The sequence below is a fragment of the Vipera berus genome (assembly GCF_964194415.1).
Source record: "Vipera berus genome assembly, chromosome: 2".
NCBI lineage: Eukaryota > Metazoa > Chordata > Lepidosauria > Squamata > Viperidae > Vipera > Vipera berus.
In genome coordinates, this window is record NC_138203.1 from 53,327,450 (window position 1) to 53,346,485 (window position 19,036).

The following is a 19,036-nucleotide window of genomic DNA, read 5'->3' on the forward strand; positions in this document are numbered from 1 at the left end:
CTTCTTATTTTTTTATGTAAATGAAAAATTTTAAATACATTATTAGCAAATAAATTAGCATAAATTCTATATAAGTTGCATACCTTACTATTTTGTGATAGGATATTTGTAAAATGATGATACAGATTACAGAAAGATACAGTATATTTAGATTTACATGTACTGCAAGCCAATATATCAGCAATTATGAATGCTGTATATTTAACTGGGAAGATATATCCATTTAAAATGTTGCATACATGAGGAAATCTACCATTCTTTCAAGTAATAACATTTTACAGAATAAATTTGTAGTTTACTTTAAAAAAAAGCGCTGATATAAAACCACATTTTAATTTAATTTTATTATTTCCCAGTATGTTAAAAAAAAAAGGTATGTCGTACCAAAATAGTTCTGTGATAGCTTTCAACTAAAATTTGGTCAAACTGTTTGGAATTTCAAATGGCTAATGGAATGCAAATTGTAATGATTGTTGCAACTTTCCATTGCAAGCTGTGGAATGCTCAAAATGTTGCTGCTTGTGCAAAACATGATACAGTTTATGGGTTTACCTACTAAGGCAGTATCATTTCAGAATGCTTTTAATGTATTTTAGTATTTGTAATAATATTTGATTGAATTGGCTTGAGCAACGTCTGTAGGCTTGGGGCCATAACTCAGGTTTTTTTTCATTCTCGGTTATGTCATTCTTTTAGAAAGACAAAACATTGTGATTTCATATCCTTAATTCTTCCTCTCTCAAAATGACAAGAGTCAAAAATCAGGTCAAGTAAATGTAGCACCCATCTGCAAGTACATAAACCAAATGTGTCTTTTCAGATGGTCATATGATTGCTATGGAAAGCAGTTACACAATTCTTGGAAAGAAACATTTGTTTTAAGGGTTTGTAGATAGAACATTTTTGTCTTTGACAAACATAAGCCGTTCCACACCTTTACACCGCAAGAGTTCTTGAGTTCTTGTAACTTCAAAATAAAATGGTAAACCATGTCTAAAGTGCATTTCTTTAAAGAAAAAAAACAGTGGGATTTTCATTTTTATAACATGTTTAAAGTTTGTTGGTAATTGTACAACTAATGGGTTAATAATATTTCCTGCTTAAGTAGCAAATTTATTTCATAATAGGGAAGGTTGAATGGGAATTAGAAATAAGCATATTTTTCAGCCTCTGTATCATGTAACATTTTGTTCAGCTTATTTTCTGCCTCCATTTCAGCATAAGAGTAAGCTTTATTTTATTTAGTTCAAAAACTAATGTTCCATAGTAAGCAATGCATGTGCATGCTTGTTGTTCTGGCTAAAAGACTTTGAACTGTAATATGTAATATTTGATATAGCTTTAGTATTAAGGTAAGTGAGATTTTCATATTTATTCATTAGTTTGATGACTATTTTGAAATAACATTTATTTTCAATAGAAATGTTTATATATAGACCTAATACAGACCATTGAAAAAAGACAAAACGTATACCACTGGTATGTTTATATTTTCTATTATAGTTCATCTCTTAATATAAAGTTAGATATATATTTGTAGCATGAGCATTAAATATTTCCATGCTCATATTTATGCAAAAATAATGATTATGTATTATTTGTTTAAAATGCATCTCAGATAATCTTGGAAACGTAATCAAAAAGTTATAGGTGAGAATAAAAGCTAGCCATGTTATTGTTTAATTTCAATAATTAAACTTAACAGGCATTGATTGATAGTACTTGTTTGTTTTAAGCACATAGGTTATAGTTGATTTGAAAGATGATATCCTTCACAGATGATAACCTTCATTTATTTGATGTTTCATTGTCCTATAAAGTTGAATGTGGGTTTTTTTTTGTAGCTTCTTCTCCTATAGATGATGGTGAGAAGCAAAATAAGCGGCTTAGACTGACATCAAAATCATCATCGAAAGAAAATTCACCTACTACTTTATCTGGAAAAGAACAAGAGTGTTCAATTTACAAAGAGAAATTTATTCCTCCTGAACTTAGTATTTGGGACTACTTTATAGCAAAGGTATTTTTATGTTGTTAGAAATAAAATTGTCCTATTGTCCTTGACAAATGGAGAATCTATCTCTGAGTCAGCTCCTTCTTCAAACTTGTACACCTACAGATGATAATCTTTTCAAATAATATCCTAATCTGCTGAGAAATGTTAGGATTAAGCTTGCATTCTTACATTATGCTAAGCCAAAACTGCTTTTGAAGGTAATAAAATATGCTTTGTTTGGCCAGTTCTTATGTATTGTTATTGTTTTTGTTCTGTTTTAATAGTGAGCCCCCAACCACCAATATATATAATAAATCATATTTAAATAGTAGATATTATTTATTATTTAACCAAACATTATGTTTTTTCTTAATCTGTTTTCTTGTTTTAGCCATATCTTGCATCATCCCAAATTAGATTTGAATATGATTCAGATGAAAGTCAGGAGAGCAGTGATGAAGATGAAGATGGAGCATTCTTTTCAGATTCAAAACTTCAGGAACACTCTAATCCAAATTCATTTAGGTATAAATTATTACTGAATTATATCTACAGTTTTTTCTTTACACCATTCAACAATTTTGCAGGCATGTTTTCATTCATTTTCTTACATTAGGTCATGTTTTGTATCATGCTAATTTAGAATTTCCCCTAACTTTTGGTTAAGACAGCAGACTAGTAGGAAGAAATCCCTTGGAAGTGTTTGATATTTCAGCAATGTATTGTATATTTTTCTTGAATCCTGCAAATTTAACACATTACAAAGTAACCTAGAGAAAATAAGGGTGCAATTTTCAGGTTCTAACTTAGTACAGACATAAATTTTAATGCAGAAAGAAATCATATAATCCTTTCCCAAAGCTAAAGCTTCTCAAAATTTGTATTGCCATGATTTCTTAAAATTATTAATATATAGTTTTGACTTCCATCCCCTATTCCATGGATAAAACTAATGATTTTATTAGAGTTAAGGTTGGGCAATAATTAAATATATATTTTCAATAATTATACTTTAATGTATATATTAAATAAAATTACTGAAACTTAGAATTTTATAAAATAAAATTGTTTCATTGGAAATAAATTTGAAAACAATCAAATTTAAAACCATATTTTTAATGATAAGGATGAGTTGTCTTTTGCATAATTCCTGAAATCTAGATTTTAATTCATATTTATTTTGGATTATTATTTGTTCTTTGTAGCAGGAACTGTAGAAAATCCAAACTTTGCTGTCAGTTTTTCCAGAAAGAGCAGGTGTGAGTAACTGACAGCAATCCAACTTTGTATGTTCAAATAATAATAATTAAAAAAACCTGTGTCCCTCCTAAAATTTGTACACAAACCCTTAAGGGGATAATGAGTTTGAGAACTCATATTTTTAGAGTAATAATGAAGAGTATATGGTATGAATTAGAAATTCATTGTCCAAATCTTATTTCAAGAGTGGCCTTGCCTAATTAACAATGTTTTATTCAAAAAGAAATTGAACAGCTACTTTATAGGGTTGAAGTATATGTGGGGCAGAATATTGCAGAAGCATTATAATTAGCGTTAAATTTAAAGTAAAATATTAATTATTTGTGTCCTGATTTGCTCTTATAATGAATTTAGAATAGCATATGCTACCTTGTCACAGAGAGTGATGTTTACAGTAATAAATGAAAAAGGAAAACAAGTATTAGCTAAATAGTTAAATACACAATATTGCTGGAAGAACAATAACAATTTTTTTTTTATTTTTTAGTTGGTTATTGATGCGCTTGGCTATGGTTCAGCTAGTTCTCCGTAATTTGAAAAGTTTCTACCCATTGGCTGGACATGATCTTACAGGTAATTAATTTATTTTTGAGCATTGGTAGACATCATTGTCTGCTTTTATATGGGCACATCACTATATTCATATAAACTAGAGGCAGAAGTACTGTATGCCAGGTATTTTGAGTCTTTTGATAGGTATGGTCATTTGAAATGACTCAGTTTTGATTTGAAATATCGTACCAAGCTTGTCATGCACGTTTTTGAGCTGGGACAGTGGTGGGATTCAGCGAGTTTGCACCAGTTCGGCAAAACCTGTAGTTAATTTTTTGTTGCCCAGGCCCATAATGGACTTCCGGAAGCAGCATCCACACAGAGAACCAGTTGTTCACATATTTGAATCCCACTACTGGCTGGGGAATCTTTCAGAATGATGACAGCCAAGAGGGAACATTTGTCAGTAAAATTCATATATGATATACATATATGATAATAGATTATAAGAATATATTAACTGCAAATGTTTAAATTCAGATGGGCTGTCTATTCTCTACAACTTCAGCAGATGTTTTCAGATACAACTGCCAATTTACAAACAGCTTCACAATTCATGCAGGGGTGGGATGAGGTGGGTGAGATGAGGAGAGAAATAGGCATTACTCCCTCTCTTTCAACAATGCTGCTGCAGATGGCAGTGCTTCTAATTCAAGAGCTACTAGGAATTGGGAAAATGTATTTTTCTTTAGAACATTATTGATAGCTGATGCAGACAACCTAAGCATACTTAATGAGAAACTAAGTCCTTTTTAACTCAGTAAAATGGTTCTGTTTAGTCTGAAGAGTTCTTACATTGTTTTTAATTCAGCAGTATGTTTACTAACATCCATTTTGCTATACATAGCTACTTTTGAAGTTCACAGATATCTTAATGACAAAACATGTCTAGAAGGTTTTTAGTGTTATTAATGTTCTGACAACTACAACAGTCTGAATAAAACAGTACTGAATAAAAAAATCCATCTTTAGAACTTCCAGTTTGTTCACCGCTGTGCCATGCGGTTCTAAAGGCTCTTCAGCGCTGGGAACAAGTCCTTCTCAGACGACTTGAAATGCATGGAGGTCCTCCAGAAAACTTTATTTCTGTTCACATTTTACAAGATGCCTCATCTTCAGGCCCTGCACTACTTCGCCACAAAGCTTTGCTAGAGCCAACAAACACTCCTTTCAAGTAAGTTTATACCTTAAACAGATAAAATGCAATTATATTTCCTATCTACTATTTAGTGAAGTATATGAAATCTCTTGGGAATGCTTATTTTTCATTCACAAATTCACAATTTAGCTCTGCTATTTGTACATCTTATAACTTCATTACCAGGAACAATGCAAATTGTTAAGCTTTGGTTAAGTAACTAAACGAAAACAAGATATATAAAACTAAGGCCTTGAAAATTATAAGGAAGGAGTTCTTTGACTGAAAACAAGTCTTTCATTAAGAAGAACCATGGGTAACGGATTAGAATTAAGAGGGGAGGGTGAATTGGCTTTGAGTTTCCATGACAAGATCTCCAAAAGAAGGTTGAGTGCTTGAGTGATTCCCACAACAAGAAATAAAAGTAGACATTTTCGTTCAGATACTTTGGCTTACTAATATGCTATTTCTCAGGATTGATAAATAAGAAGTAATGCATAATGATTGCCAAGATTTATCAAGTTCTCTGCTATCCCCTGTTACGTGTGTGTGTGTATGTGTATACACACACACATATGTATATGTATATGACATACATCAGTAGGGTGTGCAATTAGAATGTAATCTCTGCTGATCATCTTGGCTATTGGTTGCTTTATTATTTCCCATGTTTCCTTGATTTTTTTTTGTTTCCAAGAGATATTTCTTGATCAAGTATTGTCTTCATGTTTTTCATCTTTTTTCCCTCTGTTCTAGTTCACTTGTTTCTGATCTTCCATTTTGATGATGGACTGTTTGGCTTCTTTTCTTGTATGTTAGTTTTGCATTCACAATACTTAGTTATACTTGCAGCCATGCTGCACATTAGTTGGTTTATTTCATGCAGTAAGATAATACTTGTATTTGATATTACAGAATTGGCATCTTTTTATATGAGTGCTAGCTGGTTCTTTAGAATAAATTTCAATATAGACAACTATTTCAATTCCTTTTTTTTTAGTTAGAGGGCTGACAAGAAGATAGAGGAGAGGGCTCCTGCTTTGAAAATAAAAACAATACAATAGCAATGCTGTTTTCCTTTACTGCTGGGGGGCCCTGGTTTTTTTTTAATCCCATTTATATCCCGCCCTTCTCCGAAGACTCAGGGCGGCTTACAATTTAAAGCACAAATCAATGTGCTTAGCAATAGCCTTCATTCTATGTATATGCCTGCTTATTAGGGCTTTCGCCCCCCCCCCCAAGCGGCATTATTACAAAGTCAGCTTATTGCCCCCAACAGTCTGGGTCCTCATTTTACCTACCTCGGAAGGATGGAAGGCTGAGTCAACCTTGAGCCTGGTGGGATGCGAACCTGCACTAATTGCAGGCAGCTGGTGTTACTTAAGGAGGCATTAGCCCACTGCTCCACCAAGGCTCTTTTGCCTCTAGTGTTTGAGCTGTTTCAGACAGAGCTTCAACCTCTTGTCCCTGAGTAGATCTTTGCAATTCTTTCAGTGTTGCTTTTTCATTTATGTTTCATGTATGTTCACCTTATCTATTATTACTGTTATTTCCCTCTTGTAATTTTGATCTAATTTTATTTCCTTTTTCTTTTCATAATTTGTATTCTAGCATTTTCTTGGTTTCCTGCAAACTCATTTTTGTCTAATTCATTTTTATTTCCCTTACTGACAAACAGACAATTTTCTTTGTAAAAGCTTAAATTTCTTTAATTCTTGGAAGCTTCTCTAATTCTTGTAAACATTTTTAAACTGTGTAGAGCAAAATAGATCATGTTTTAGGTAACATTTATGCAGAAATATCATGGATATATAAAACAGTGGCAGCTATGTAAAGGAGGATGAGTTAAGAGCTAAAGGGATTAGTTCAGAATATCTGAGTGAGCTTTCAGCCATGGTGGCACAGTGGTTAGAATGCAGTACTGCAGGCTAATTTCCTGACTGCCAGCAGCTTGATTCTTACCAGCTCACAGTTGACTCAGTGTTCTATCCTTCTGAGGTCGGTAAAATGAGGACCCAGATGTCGGGGGCAATATGCTGACTCTATAAACTGCTTAGAGGGGACTGTAAAGCACTATGAAGCAATATATAAATCCAAGTGCAATTGCTACTGCTATTTTAAGGATTAAATGAGAGTTTTGTGGTCCTTACTCAATCCTTAAGCACACTATTATTCTAATTTGAAACATGAGTCATGCTTTCAACTTCTGCCACTTAATCAATAGATATCAGTAAAAAGCAGCTACTGGGAAAACAAAGTTTTAATTATTTCTTCCTGAGTATTCTTTGACCAGTTCTAAAACTATGCAATAATTGCTATTAATGGGAGCTGAAGAGAAAAGATGAAGATTATGTATGTTGGCTTATAAAATAAATTATTTAAGTAACTTCCTTCAGTCTTACAACCATTCGATCTTGCAAGTTATAAATTAATTATATATACAAACATTTTTGCAGTTCCTCATTAAAATAATTCTGTAGGATCAGCAGACTCTGCTTATGCTGTACTTATTACAATTATAGAAATCATTGTTGAGAAGAATAAAATAGATGATGTACTGGATAATGTCAGATACCTGTATATTAAGTTTTACTTACATTTGTGCTATTTCCTTTCTATGCCTGAAGAATATTTGCAACAGGTATCTCCAACCTCAATGTCATCATTCTCTAAAACACTGTAAATAGCAGAATACCTGTTAGAATGAAGCAGTTAGTGTTTCTCATTAAAATTTCTGATTTTACAGTTTTCTGCTTTCAGGTGTCAATACATATACTAATGTATATAAAAATTATCAACTGTATTTGTTTGAAATTATATCGCATGTTAAAAATGATTCTCATTTTTAGATCCAAAAGTCATTATGCATTATCTGTAAAAAGACTTTGGCAATACCTCATTAAACAAGAAATGGTCCAAGAAACCTTCATCAGAAACATATTTGCCAAAAGAAAGTGTTTAAATGAGGTTAGTATTATATGTTTATGTAGAAATTAAAATCCATTAATTACCTTTTAATTAAGCTAGTATTTCTTTTCAGATTTAAAATTTTACTACTGTTCTATAGAAACAAACTCCAAAACATTTTTCCCTAGGAATCTTGTAATAGAAAAGGCAAAGATATTGCATATAACTAATTGCAATCCTCTGTGGTTTATTGAATCATTATATTATTGGCAATTACGAAAAAGAAATATTCATGTTAGCTATCTCTGTAACATGATACAAAATAATATATGGTTGACTACTTTGTCTGCTGTTCTCATGCATTATCTTTTTGGTTTATTCCAAGTAAACAAATTAACCTTCAAAAGACACCAGTAATAACTTCGTCAGCTATGCCTCTTCCCTTTTTTCATGGTTGCTGTACGATCCATGCTATGATTAATAATTCTTGACTCTTTGGTTGTAGTATCTGAGCTTTTGCCTCTTTAATTCAGTGTTCAGCACAGATCTAATTATGTCTGGTTTGGGGGGAAAAGGGACAGAATTCTATTTTTCTTTAAAAAAAATTGAACCATCATACATGTAAAATTCTAGCCAGATTATATTTGCATAACCTCTGAAAAAGCTAGTACATATATTATCTACATGTAAGGGTAGACGAGCGGTCCTGGCAATGTTATCTGGAGTGAATTCGATCCTGTGACCCCAGAAGAGGTGGACAAGATCATGGGGAGACTGAGTTCCACCACGTGTTTATTGGACCCGTGCCCCTCCTGGCTTGTGTATGCAGCTCGGGAGGGGACACAAGGCTGGTTCCAGGCAGTAATAACTGCTTCTCTGAGGGAAGGTAGCTTTCCTGCCGCCTGTTGTGATTCAGGGTCAGCCTGTGGGTTCGGCAGTTGGGTCGGACGACGACTCAGAGGAGGAGGGGGGTGTTGAAGATCTTGCTGATGATAGCCCTCAGGCAGGCCCCTCCCACTTGGTCACCATGGAGACCCAGCTGTGTGAGCCTGACAGTGTGGATGAAGATGACCCACAGCTGGCCCTGTTCAAGGACGCCCAACGCAGGAGGCAGTCAAGTAGGAGCAAACAGAGGAAGGCTGTGGGGCTTCTCGGAAGGAGGCAAAGAGAGGCCACGCCCTGAACTCTTTATAAAGGGAATGTTTGGGGAGGGCTGGTTTGCTGAAAGCAACCGCTCAGATAGTGTTTCAAAGCTCCTGTATCTTGGTACGTGTCTTGTTTGTTTTTGTAATAAATTTGGCAGACGTATTCCAGCCTCTTGCCGTTTATAAAGGGGTTGCCTTTTCTGCAAGGCCGGTAGCAGGCTGGTACAGAACAGTTTGCTTTCAGCCACCCACCCCTTACTAATATTATGGAGCAGCTACGTGCTGAGAATGCCCAGCTCAACCAGCAACTCACTTTGCTGGCAGCTCAGGTGGCTCAACTGCAAGCTCAGGTTCATGCTGCACCCCCACCATCACCCCCACCCAGGAGAAAATGCCAAGTTGCAATGCCGAATAAATTTACAGGCACTCCAGAACTGTTTCCTGCTTTCCTGGGACAATGCCAGCTCTTTATCAGCGTGAGAGCAGCTGATTTCCCCACTGACCGGGATAAGGTGGGGTTTGTGTTAAGCCTTCTTTCGGGTGATGCAGCTCGTTGGGGCACGCCTCTGCTGGCTCAACCTAGCCCATTGTTGGACAACTTTGTGGGGTTTTGTGATCATATGCGTCTGATGTATGAGGACCCTATTAAGATGCAGACTGCTACTCGACGTCTGAAAGCTCTGAGGCAGGGTCAGTGCCCCCTACAGGGCTATATCAGCGATTTCCGGCTGTTTAGCCAGGATTCCGCCTGGAATGAGGCTGCGCTCGTGGATGCCTTCCAGGATGGATTGTCGGAGGAGATGTTGGTTGAGCTGGCCCGTGTGGATATTCCCTCAGACCTGAATGGGTTGATCCATCTCTGCCTGCGGATTGATGCTCGGTTGCAGCAGCGAAGGAGTCGCCGTGCCACCCCACAGACCCCTGCCGCCCCTGTTGTGCGTGAGCCCCCAGTTCAAAGGGAGGAGCCAATGGAGCTGGGTGCCGCCAGGTCTCGTCTATCGGTGACTGAAATGAACAGACGATGATCGGGGGGTTGTGTTTTTACTGTGGGGACCCTGGACATTTGGCTGCTTTTTGCCCAAAGAAGCGACAGCGGGCATCAGTGATCGAGTCTGCCCCGAGAAAGTCCCCTACTCTTCTGTCGGGAAACGCCCCGAGCCCGATCTAGACAGTGTGATAGATCGGGCGTCCCACAACAACACTGAGCGACGTCTTTCCGATGCTGCCTGTGGACCTCCACGGCATCTGATATTGGAGGCACGTCTGATCCTTCCTGGCAAGCCAGAGGGGATTCCAGTCCATGCCTTAATTGACTCTGGGGCCACCACAAATTTTATGGACTCAGCATTTGTGGCCAAATGGGCTGTTCCCCAGTGCCCGGTGGATCCGCCCATGTTAGTGGAGACTATCGATGGTCAAGTGCTCCTGTCTGGGCCTATTACGGCCGCCACGCAACCATTATGTATGGCCATCAGTTCCCATGTGGAGGCCATCCAGTTCTATATCACCTCAGACCTGCACTTCCCCGTGGTATGGGACTGGCGTGGCTCCCAGATAGACTACTGCAATGCTCTACATGGGGCTGCCCTTGAGGACCACTCGGAGGCTTCAGCTGGTGCAGAATGCGGCCGCGCGAATTGTGATGGGGGTTTCCTGATACTCCCATGTAATGCCTCTTCTCCGCGAGCTGCATTGGCTTCCAGTTGCCCTCCAGGTGAGATTCAAGGTGCTGGTGATGACCTATAAAGCCCTAAATGGCATGGGTCCAGATTATCTTAGGGAGCACCTGCTGCCAGCATCAACTTCCCATCGTCCTGTGTGCTCCCACAGGGAAGGCCTCCTCAGGGTCCCACCGGTCAAGGAGTGCCGGTGGGTGATTCCCAGGGAGAGGGCATTCTCAGTGGGCGCACCTGCCCTATCGAATCAGCTGCCAGTGGAACTCCGGATCGCCCCCAACCTTCGTTCGTTTTGCCGGGACCTAAAAACCTGGTTATTTGAGCTGGCCGGCCTGGACTGAGGGGTTTTTAAGGTTTTAAATTTAATTTTAAAGTGTTGGGGCTATTAATTTAATTGTATTTTAATCTGTATATTGTATTTTTTAATTTGCCCTGTAAACCGCCCTGAGTCCTTCGGGAAAAGGGCGGTATATAAATTGAATAAAATAAATAAATAAAATAAATATTTAACTATTTTTAAAAATGGGGGAAATTACGCTGACTACAGGTAAATTCAGAAATGTGTTCTACTATATACTGTATGCTTACCTTGCATATTGTTCCATATTATTAATATATTAATTTTTCACCTAGTTCTTTCTGGGTTATTTTTCCTTTTGGATTTAGTCATTAGAAGACCACGCTGAACTTACCAAAACTAGTTCAGGAGAAGAATCAGGAATTAATAAGGTATGTATTATCATAATAGATGTATATTAATTATCCTAAAAGATTTCTAGAAAATCTTTTAGTACCTTATATGTAATATATTAACCAAACCAAATTTGCTAAAATCTACAATCAACTGGCTTTATCTAAACAGTATACTAGTGTGCAGGTAGTCCTCGACTTGCAATCATTTGTTTAGTGACTATTCAAAGTTACAGTGGCACTGAAAAAAGATACTTTTGACCAGTTTTCACACGATCATTGCAGCATCCCCATCATCATATGACGAAAATTCAAGCGCTTGGCAACTAGCATGCCTTTATGACAGTTGCACTGCCTTGGGGTCATGTGATCACCATTTGTAACATTCGCAGCTGGCTTCCTACAAGCAAAGTCAATGGGGGAAGTCACATTTGCTTAACCACCATATGATTCATTTAACAACTGCAGTGATTCACTTTTACAATTATGGCAAAAAAGATTGTAAAATGGGGTACAATTCATTTAACTGTGTTGCTTAGCAATGGAAATTTTGGGCTCAATTGTCGTTAAGTTGAGCAATAAATACCTGTATTGTATGGGTGGCTAGAGAAATTAAATAAATATTGTACTTAACAATGTTCTGGTTTGACGTTGGTTTTTTTTTAAAATGATGTAATAAATATCAAATAATTTTTAAGTTTCAAGCAATTACAGTACATGATTAGTGCTGAGTAATAAATGAGTTATTTCTTAGCCTCAGCTTATCTTTTAGGTATTTTCACTACCATTTTCTAGTTTTCTTAGATCAGTGAACTGAATTTAATCTGAATGATTACACAGAGGTAGGATCCCCACCAAAATATTTTTATTAGGCTATCTTGAATTTATAATTATGTTTAATTAGGATAGATATATTCCTGATTAATATTTATCATTTATTTTTTACCATTATCTAAAAGATGAAAGCTTATTGTTGTGTTGTATTCTGTATGCTGCCCTTTCAATTTTCTTTTTAACACAGATAGAGAATGATGCAGTATCTCCTGGAAGTAAAGCAAGAATTATCCATAAAGAGTCTGACATTATTACTGCCTTTGCTGTCAATAAGGTATACACAAATGGAAGAGTTGGGGGAATACTCCTTGAATATTTTGTAACTAACATCCATATGAAGGAAATGCTATTGTACTTGCAACTAGAGGGTCTACACTAAATTATTACTTTGTAGTAAAGATTTTTGGTTCTACACCACAAAGGGCACTGACATCTTCCTTGAATATAGTTTTTATTTTTATTGTTTACATTTAGAAACCACCTCCCTCCCTCACAGAGGGACCCTGGGTGATGTACAAATGGAATGTTAAAAAACATATAAAATATTATAAACACAGAAACTGAATACTGTGTACTGAATACATATTTATTTATTTTATTGTATTTATATACCGCCTTTTAACACAGGGCAAAAATATATTTATGAAATTAGATAGCAGGACAAAGATTAATGTAGTTGAACTACATGGGGAATTTTAAGTGGGAAGTAATTTATGTTTAAAAAATTATAAAACAGATAATTTATATTATAACTGGCTATCGTCAGTGAGCGGGAGATGCCATGGAAATCTTAGGAACCATTCTTAGGAACAATTTCATTAAATTCTATACAAGAATTTCTATTTGTCAGTAAACTTTGGATAGAACTGATAACATCAGTCTTGCTAGTTACTCTAGATGTGAGTCATGTTACCCCTGAAGAAAGTGGTTCATGATTTGGGGTCTTGTGGAATTTATACCCATAATTGAGCAGCTTATGGAAGCCGTTGTCATAGCTGGTATGCCAGTTACAACCTTATTTAGATGCCCTGGCAAGAGTAACTCATACCCAGATCACCATCCAGTAGTGTACTTTACATAAGGCTGATGCCTTGGAGACAGTTCAGAAACCCCAGCTATTCAGCCTTATTTTAATTTCATATTATGTATATAAAATATTATATTTATAATATATTATATTATAAAAACTGCTGATAGGACAATCTCATCATTGCAGAATAATGTCAGTTTAAAAATGTTGCATAGATAGATAATAGTCTTGTGTGTCTATTCAAATTGCTGATCATCACTTAAAAGCCCAACATAGTACAGGAATAAGCTTTATCAGGAATTGTCTTGCTGAAATTTAATCTGCCATTCTTGCTGATCCCATTACTTCTTTAATGCTAGGTGGCAGGCTTTTCCAGCAGTGGACATGAGAATGTGTTTCTCGAATGTATTTGGTCCCATCCTTCATAGCATTTCACAAGGCTGTTTAAAGTGTTATTCAAATGCGCCTTTAGTCCAGGTTGACTGTGTACCTATTGTAGCTTTGTATAATTCTGCTTTGAGTATATCTTAGTTGATTCTCTGGTTTCTCTTCAGATCGTATAGATCTTTTGTCCTTTTACCTTAGTTGATTCTTGATTTTATTCTTGCCTTGCGTCTGGATATACAGATTGGAGCCATATACAGACATTGTGAAAAAATATGTATTTGTGCATTTTAGGCCAACAGGAATTGTATTGCAATAGCCTCAAGCCATGAAATTCAAGAACTAGATGTTTCTGGAATTTTAGCAACTCAGATCTACACTTGGGTTGATGATGACATTGAAGTGGAAGCTAAAGGGTATTTCTTTTTATTGTATTTTTGGCCATATCCTTAACATTGACTTGAACATTTTAATGATATCCTATTGAAATACTGACTTATAAATAAGGATCTACCTTCTGGTGTTTTGTAAAACTTTTTAAGTCTCATGTCCATTTCTTTAGTAAACGTCAGCCCATACATTATTCTGTTTGTCTTACTAACCTTAACTTCTGAATAACTAGATCTGACATACTGTGTTATTAAAAACACTTCTTTTGACTGACAGACAGCATTTCTCTTCTCTTCAACCACTAACTGGTTTTCTTTGAACCATCCACTGATCGGCTATGTAGATATTACAGCTTATAAGAAATTCTGATGAGCAAATGCATCACAAATCAGATAAATTATTGCTAATAACTCATGTAATATCACATGAGAATTCATGGACATAGGTAGCTAAGCAGCTTTGAATTAAAATATGACATTTGTAGGTAGTCTGCATTTCCTGTGTCGGATGAGGAGAGCACATCTTTCTCCTTCTGTCCTGGCCACTTTTTACAGAGGCACGATTGAGAGCATTTTAACAAACTGCATCACTGTTTGGTTTGGTAGTAACAGAGCCTCAGTTAGAAGGTCCATACAGAGAGTGGACAGCTGAGATTATAGGACGCTCGCTCCCATTATTCGGGATGCTGCTTACAAGCACTATGTGCTTAGAGCTCGAAGCATTGTTAGAGACCCCACACACCCACTTTACGGTCTGTTTCTGTTGCTCCCCTCTGGAAGGAGGTTTCAAAGTATTTCTAGCAGGACTTAGATTCTGCAACAGTTTTGTTCCTTATGCCCCCTGTCTTGCAAATTCGCAGGATTTTTGTTTCTTGCTGTGTATATGTATACATCCGAAATAGACTGTGTTGTTTCTCTGAGTTATATATATGTGTGTATGTGGGTATATGCATTATTTTTTGTCATGTTTATGTACTGTACATTGGAGGTACTCTTTGAGAGCTAAATGCTACAAAATTTCCTTTTAATGTATGCTGATTACTGTACATTTAAAGTGGCAATAAAGTTATTCTATTCTTCTATTCTACTCTAGTAATTCATGGCCAATATTCATTTGAACATTTTATTTTATAGAGCTGATGACTTCTTAGTTATACATGCTCGTGATGACTTGGGAAACATTCAAGGAACTACTCCTTATACACACAGCACTCCTGGAACACCAATCAATATGCCATGGCTTGGCAGCACTCAGACTGGCAGAGGTGCTGCTATGGTGAGTCATTTGTTATTGAGAAATAATGATCTTCAGCATTTATATTTCAATGGCTTTTATTTTATTTAGAATATATACTTCTAAATAATCTATTAAGATTTAACAAATACTTTGAATATTAATATTAATTTAAATCAGTCTTAAAATGTTTATTTGAGCAATTTTGAATGTGAGGTTATATGTTTAAACTTCTTTTGTGAACTTCTTTGTGTTTTCTTTGCACTGTAGCCTAGAAAGGGCAAGTGAAACCTAGAGGAGGATTTTCCCATCTGTTTTAGTATTTTCTTCTCAGGCAACACACAGACTAAGTGAAGAAAGGAAACAAAACCAAATAAATTCTCATGCTTTCCTTGATACTTGATTTATAAGAAACTCATCTGGAATTTACCCTTTCTTTGCTTTCTTTTGAAGAACCCTTACACTGTTTTTCAATGTCACTGTCACTGTCTTTTGGTCTGGGCAAGACTTATTTATTTCTTTTGGTTACATTTGTGAATGCCTCCTGCTTTAATTACAGTTATCATCTGGAATTTTTGAAGTGGCTTAGGTTAATTTTATGCTGGTATTTTATAATGAGATATTGTTTCTGAGACTTCTCAGGCATTTTTAAATAATGTATTGATTTATGAAATGCAATATAGAATGTTTTTTTAAATTAGAACATAAAGCTTTCTTATATTTTTATTATTTACATTTTTGTCATGCAACAATGACATTACCCTCAACCTAAATTACAATATAATGCATTATTTTGGATAGAAACAATTAAGTTGTAATATGTGTCCATAGTCGCAATTTTTATTGGCACCCTTCTACTACGTCTGCTTGCTCTGCTTTTCACAGCTTAATCATCCCAGTTTATACTATAAACTACTGTCATATATTTCATTGCTTAACAGATTTTCCCTAATATAGTTTTTTTCCCCCTTTTAATAAGATAGTATAATCAGCTTTTACATACTGCTATATAGAGTGTTCAAAGTATATCACAACTATTATACTATAATTGTTACTGTAACTTGGCATAATAAATAGATGTTATACTCATTTTGGAAACAGATGGAAGAGATCTGACAAAAGTGTACCAGAGAACCAACGTCTTATTTGACTTTCCTGCTTTTCATTTAGATTCCCAATATTTCCTCAATCAAATGATTCTACCAACAAACTTTAAACTTCTCCCCCTCCTGAGCTCTATTTTGTTTTTAATTATATTATGTTTCTTCTCTCCCTAGAACTCATGTGACTTTTTCATTCAGGACTAATACTTCTATCACTTTCTCACATAAGTATTCCTGAAAACATTTGCTTGTTTTCACTATTCAGCACTTAAAATCTGACGCATGTCAGCTCAATCACTAAAACTTAGCTTCAGTGTTATCTTAGTCTGTTATAGGTCTGTAACTTTAAAGAAAAAAAGCCAGACATAATTAAATTGCTGAAATACATTTAAAAAATTATCACTTTACCTGACACAGATGGGCTGCTATTTATTTTTATTTACATACATCTTTCATACATCATTTTAGATAAAAATAATCTTACACTACAGACTGATTAAAAAAAATCAGATTATAAAATAAATTATGGCTATATCTTAGCATCTGCTACAGTTTTGCTTTGTCACTAGGATTCATTACATAACATAAATCTTTTTTCCAACCAATGTATTTCACACCTAAATCTTCTGTGGATGATTAAATGCAAAACATAGTTTCTTCACTCCTGCTTATTTTTGTAAAAGTTTGTTTGACTCTCTCTTACATGCCTCTGCTTCTGCCTTTGTCTTACTTACCTTACAATATACAGGAATATTCCAATAAATTTAATGGAATCAGAAAGGAATTGGCAAGAAAAGAGGTAAGATTGAAACCCTAGTGTATGTGTTTAGCAAACCTTAGATTTATGGACCAAAAGCTTCCAAGAACCTGGATTTAGATTCAAGTGTTTCGTTTTCATTGATTGCCATCCATTTCTCCAACCCCAAATCATGAAGGGAAGCAAACATAGTAGTGTCTGCGTTTTACTGTACTAATAATTTTAAATGAATATATTTCTGAATAATTCTAAATGAATCTTTTAATCTTGGACATTTAATAGATGATCAAGAAGAATCTCAATAATGTCAGAAGAATGGCTTCTCATCCAACACTACCCTATTGTAAGTTTTTTATTTCTAATTTATAACTTTGTTGTAATTTATAAGATAAAAAATAGTAGAAAAAAATTGTGGCAAAAGAGCCTGATTCAGAAAGTCAGAGTATCTTTGAAATTATAAATAACCACAGTTAGTTATTTGCAATTATCTTTTCTGCAATAGTATTTGATTTGGCTGGGCTTGAATGAGTTAAGAATGCTCCTTATATACACTAAGATCCTTAATGTAATACAGATCAAAGTATGTCCTTAATAGTAAAGAGTCAATAATTATTATTTGTAAAAATACAAGCAAAAGAACAATAATTGAAGAATTTTTATTTTAATAACTTAGGAGTATACTTCTAAATGATTATAATTGCTAATCTGTGTTGAAAATAATTCTTCAGTTCTTTTTTGAGTTTGTTGTAAGTCCTTTTTCCTTTTTTCAAGTTTCATCTATTTTTCTATTGCAGATTTGACAGGAGCCCAGGATGGCAGTGTGAGAATGTTTGAATGGGGCCATTCTCAACAACTTGCCTGTTTTCGATCTGGTGGTAACTCCAGGATTACACGGATGAGATTTAATTATCAAGGGAATAAGGTACCCTCCTTTTATCTCTTATAAGACCAACAGAAATATATTTAAATGACACTTATAGCTCTATATTCCTTTAATTAAGGCTCGCAAAAATATTTGCAGATTTCTAAATATGTTTATAAATTTAGAAATTGCTTATAAATTTTCTGTTGTTCCTTTCCAAGATTTATATTGTTTTTTATCATTAAAAATAATCCAAATATTACAAACATCAAAAATGAATATTCGCATTTCTTTTTGTTTTGGAAAACATAGTAAATTAGACATTAGCTATTACCTTAATCCAATGGCTAATATCTCTGTTTTTACTCAATATATAAGATCCTCTAAATTCAAATAGCTTGTGTGCCTAGCAAAGAAGATTGAACTGAAATTTCTGTCACTGCTCATATGATTGTAAGAATAATGGTGATTGATCATTCATTTTCAATGATCATTATTTGTTCATTCAAATAATGAATTGAGAAACATGGTTCCACTTCTACTTTGAAACAACCTTGCATGTTTTTGATCTGGTGGTAACTCCAGGATTACACAGATGAAATTTAATTATCAAAGCAATAAGGTATCATCCTTCTATCTCTTATAAGACAAAAAGAAATCTATTTAAATAACACTTATAACCCAAGGTATTAAGCTAGTAAGACATTTTTCTTCTAGATTTAGACTTTTAACTTATCATGCCTAGGGCTTTCATATACCTAAGGCAGGACTAGAACTCATAGACTTTATTAATTTTTAGCCTGGTGCCTTAACAGCTAAACCAAAGTGGCTCTCAACATAGGCATACGATACCATACGTAATTAAATTTAAAGATTAAAGTAAGTTTAATTACTAATTAATAGGATTTTATTATATAGTGATTGTTATAGCTAGAGAGATTATAGAATAAGAGACATATGTTCTTTTCTTTTGTTTTAAAGTGACAAGGATTGTCTACTTATAAAGCTATGGCATCATTCGCATAAGCTCCCTAATTGCTCCATATTGCAAGCTACCTTTTGCACTATATGATAGTGTT

The 19,036-nt window shown here is 35.0% G+C and overlaps 1 protein-coding gene across 3 annotated transcripts in view; it reads left to right on the forward strand.

The window, feature by feature from the left end:
* Positions 1 to 19,036, forward strand: part of DMXL1 (Dmx like 1) — a 92,658-nt gene that overhangs the window by 60,874 nt on the left and 12,748 nt on the right. For 2 of the 3 annotated variants that reach the window (XM_081320280.1, XM_081320282.1), the window contains 12 exons: positions 1,845 to 2,020; positions 2,388 to 2,521; positions 3,744 to 3,829; positions 4,781 to 4,982; positions 7,796 to 7,913; positions 11,341 to 11,403; positions 12,386 to 12,472; positions 13,907 to 14,028; positions 15,136 to 15,277; positions 17,087 to 17,137; positions 17,378 to 17,438; positions 17,890 to 18,017. In XM_081320280.1, coding sequence (XP_081176406.1) covers positions 1,845 to 2,020; positions 2,388 to 2,521; positions 3,744 to 3,829; positions 4,781 to 4,982; positions 7,796 to 7,913; positions 11,341 to 11,403; positions 12,386 to 12,472; positions 13,907 to 14,028; positions 15,136 to 15,277; positions 17,087 to 17,137; positions 17,378 to 17,438; positions 17,890 to 18,017 — 1,370 coding nt within the window. The remainder of the gene's footprint in view (positions 1 to 1,844; positions 2,021 to 2,387; positions 2,522 to 3,743; positions 3,830 to 4,780; positions 4,983 to 7,795; positions 7,914 to 11,340; positions 11,404 to 12,385; positions 12,473 to 13,906; positions 14,029 to 15,135; positions 15,278 to 17,086; positions 17,138 to 17,377; positions 17,439 to 17,889; positions 18,018 to 19,036) is intronic. The other variant, XM_081320281.1, reaches the window with a different exon arrangement.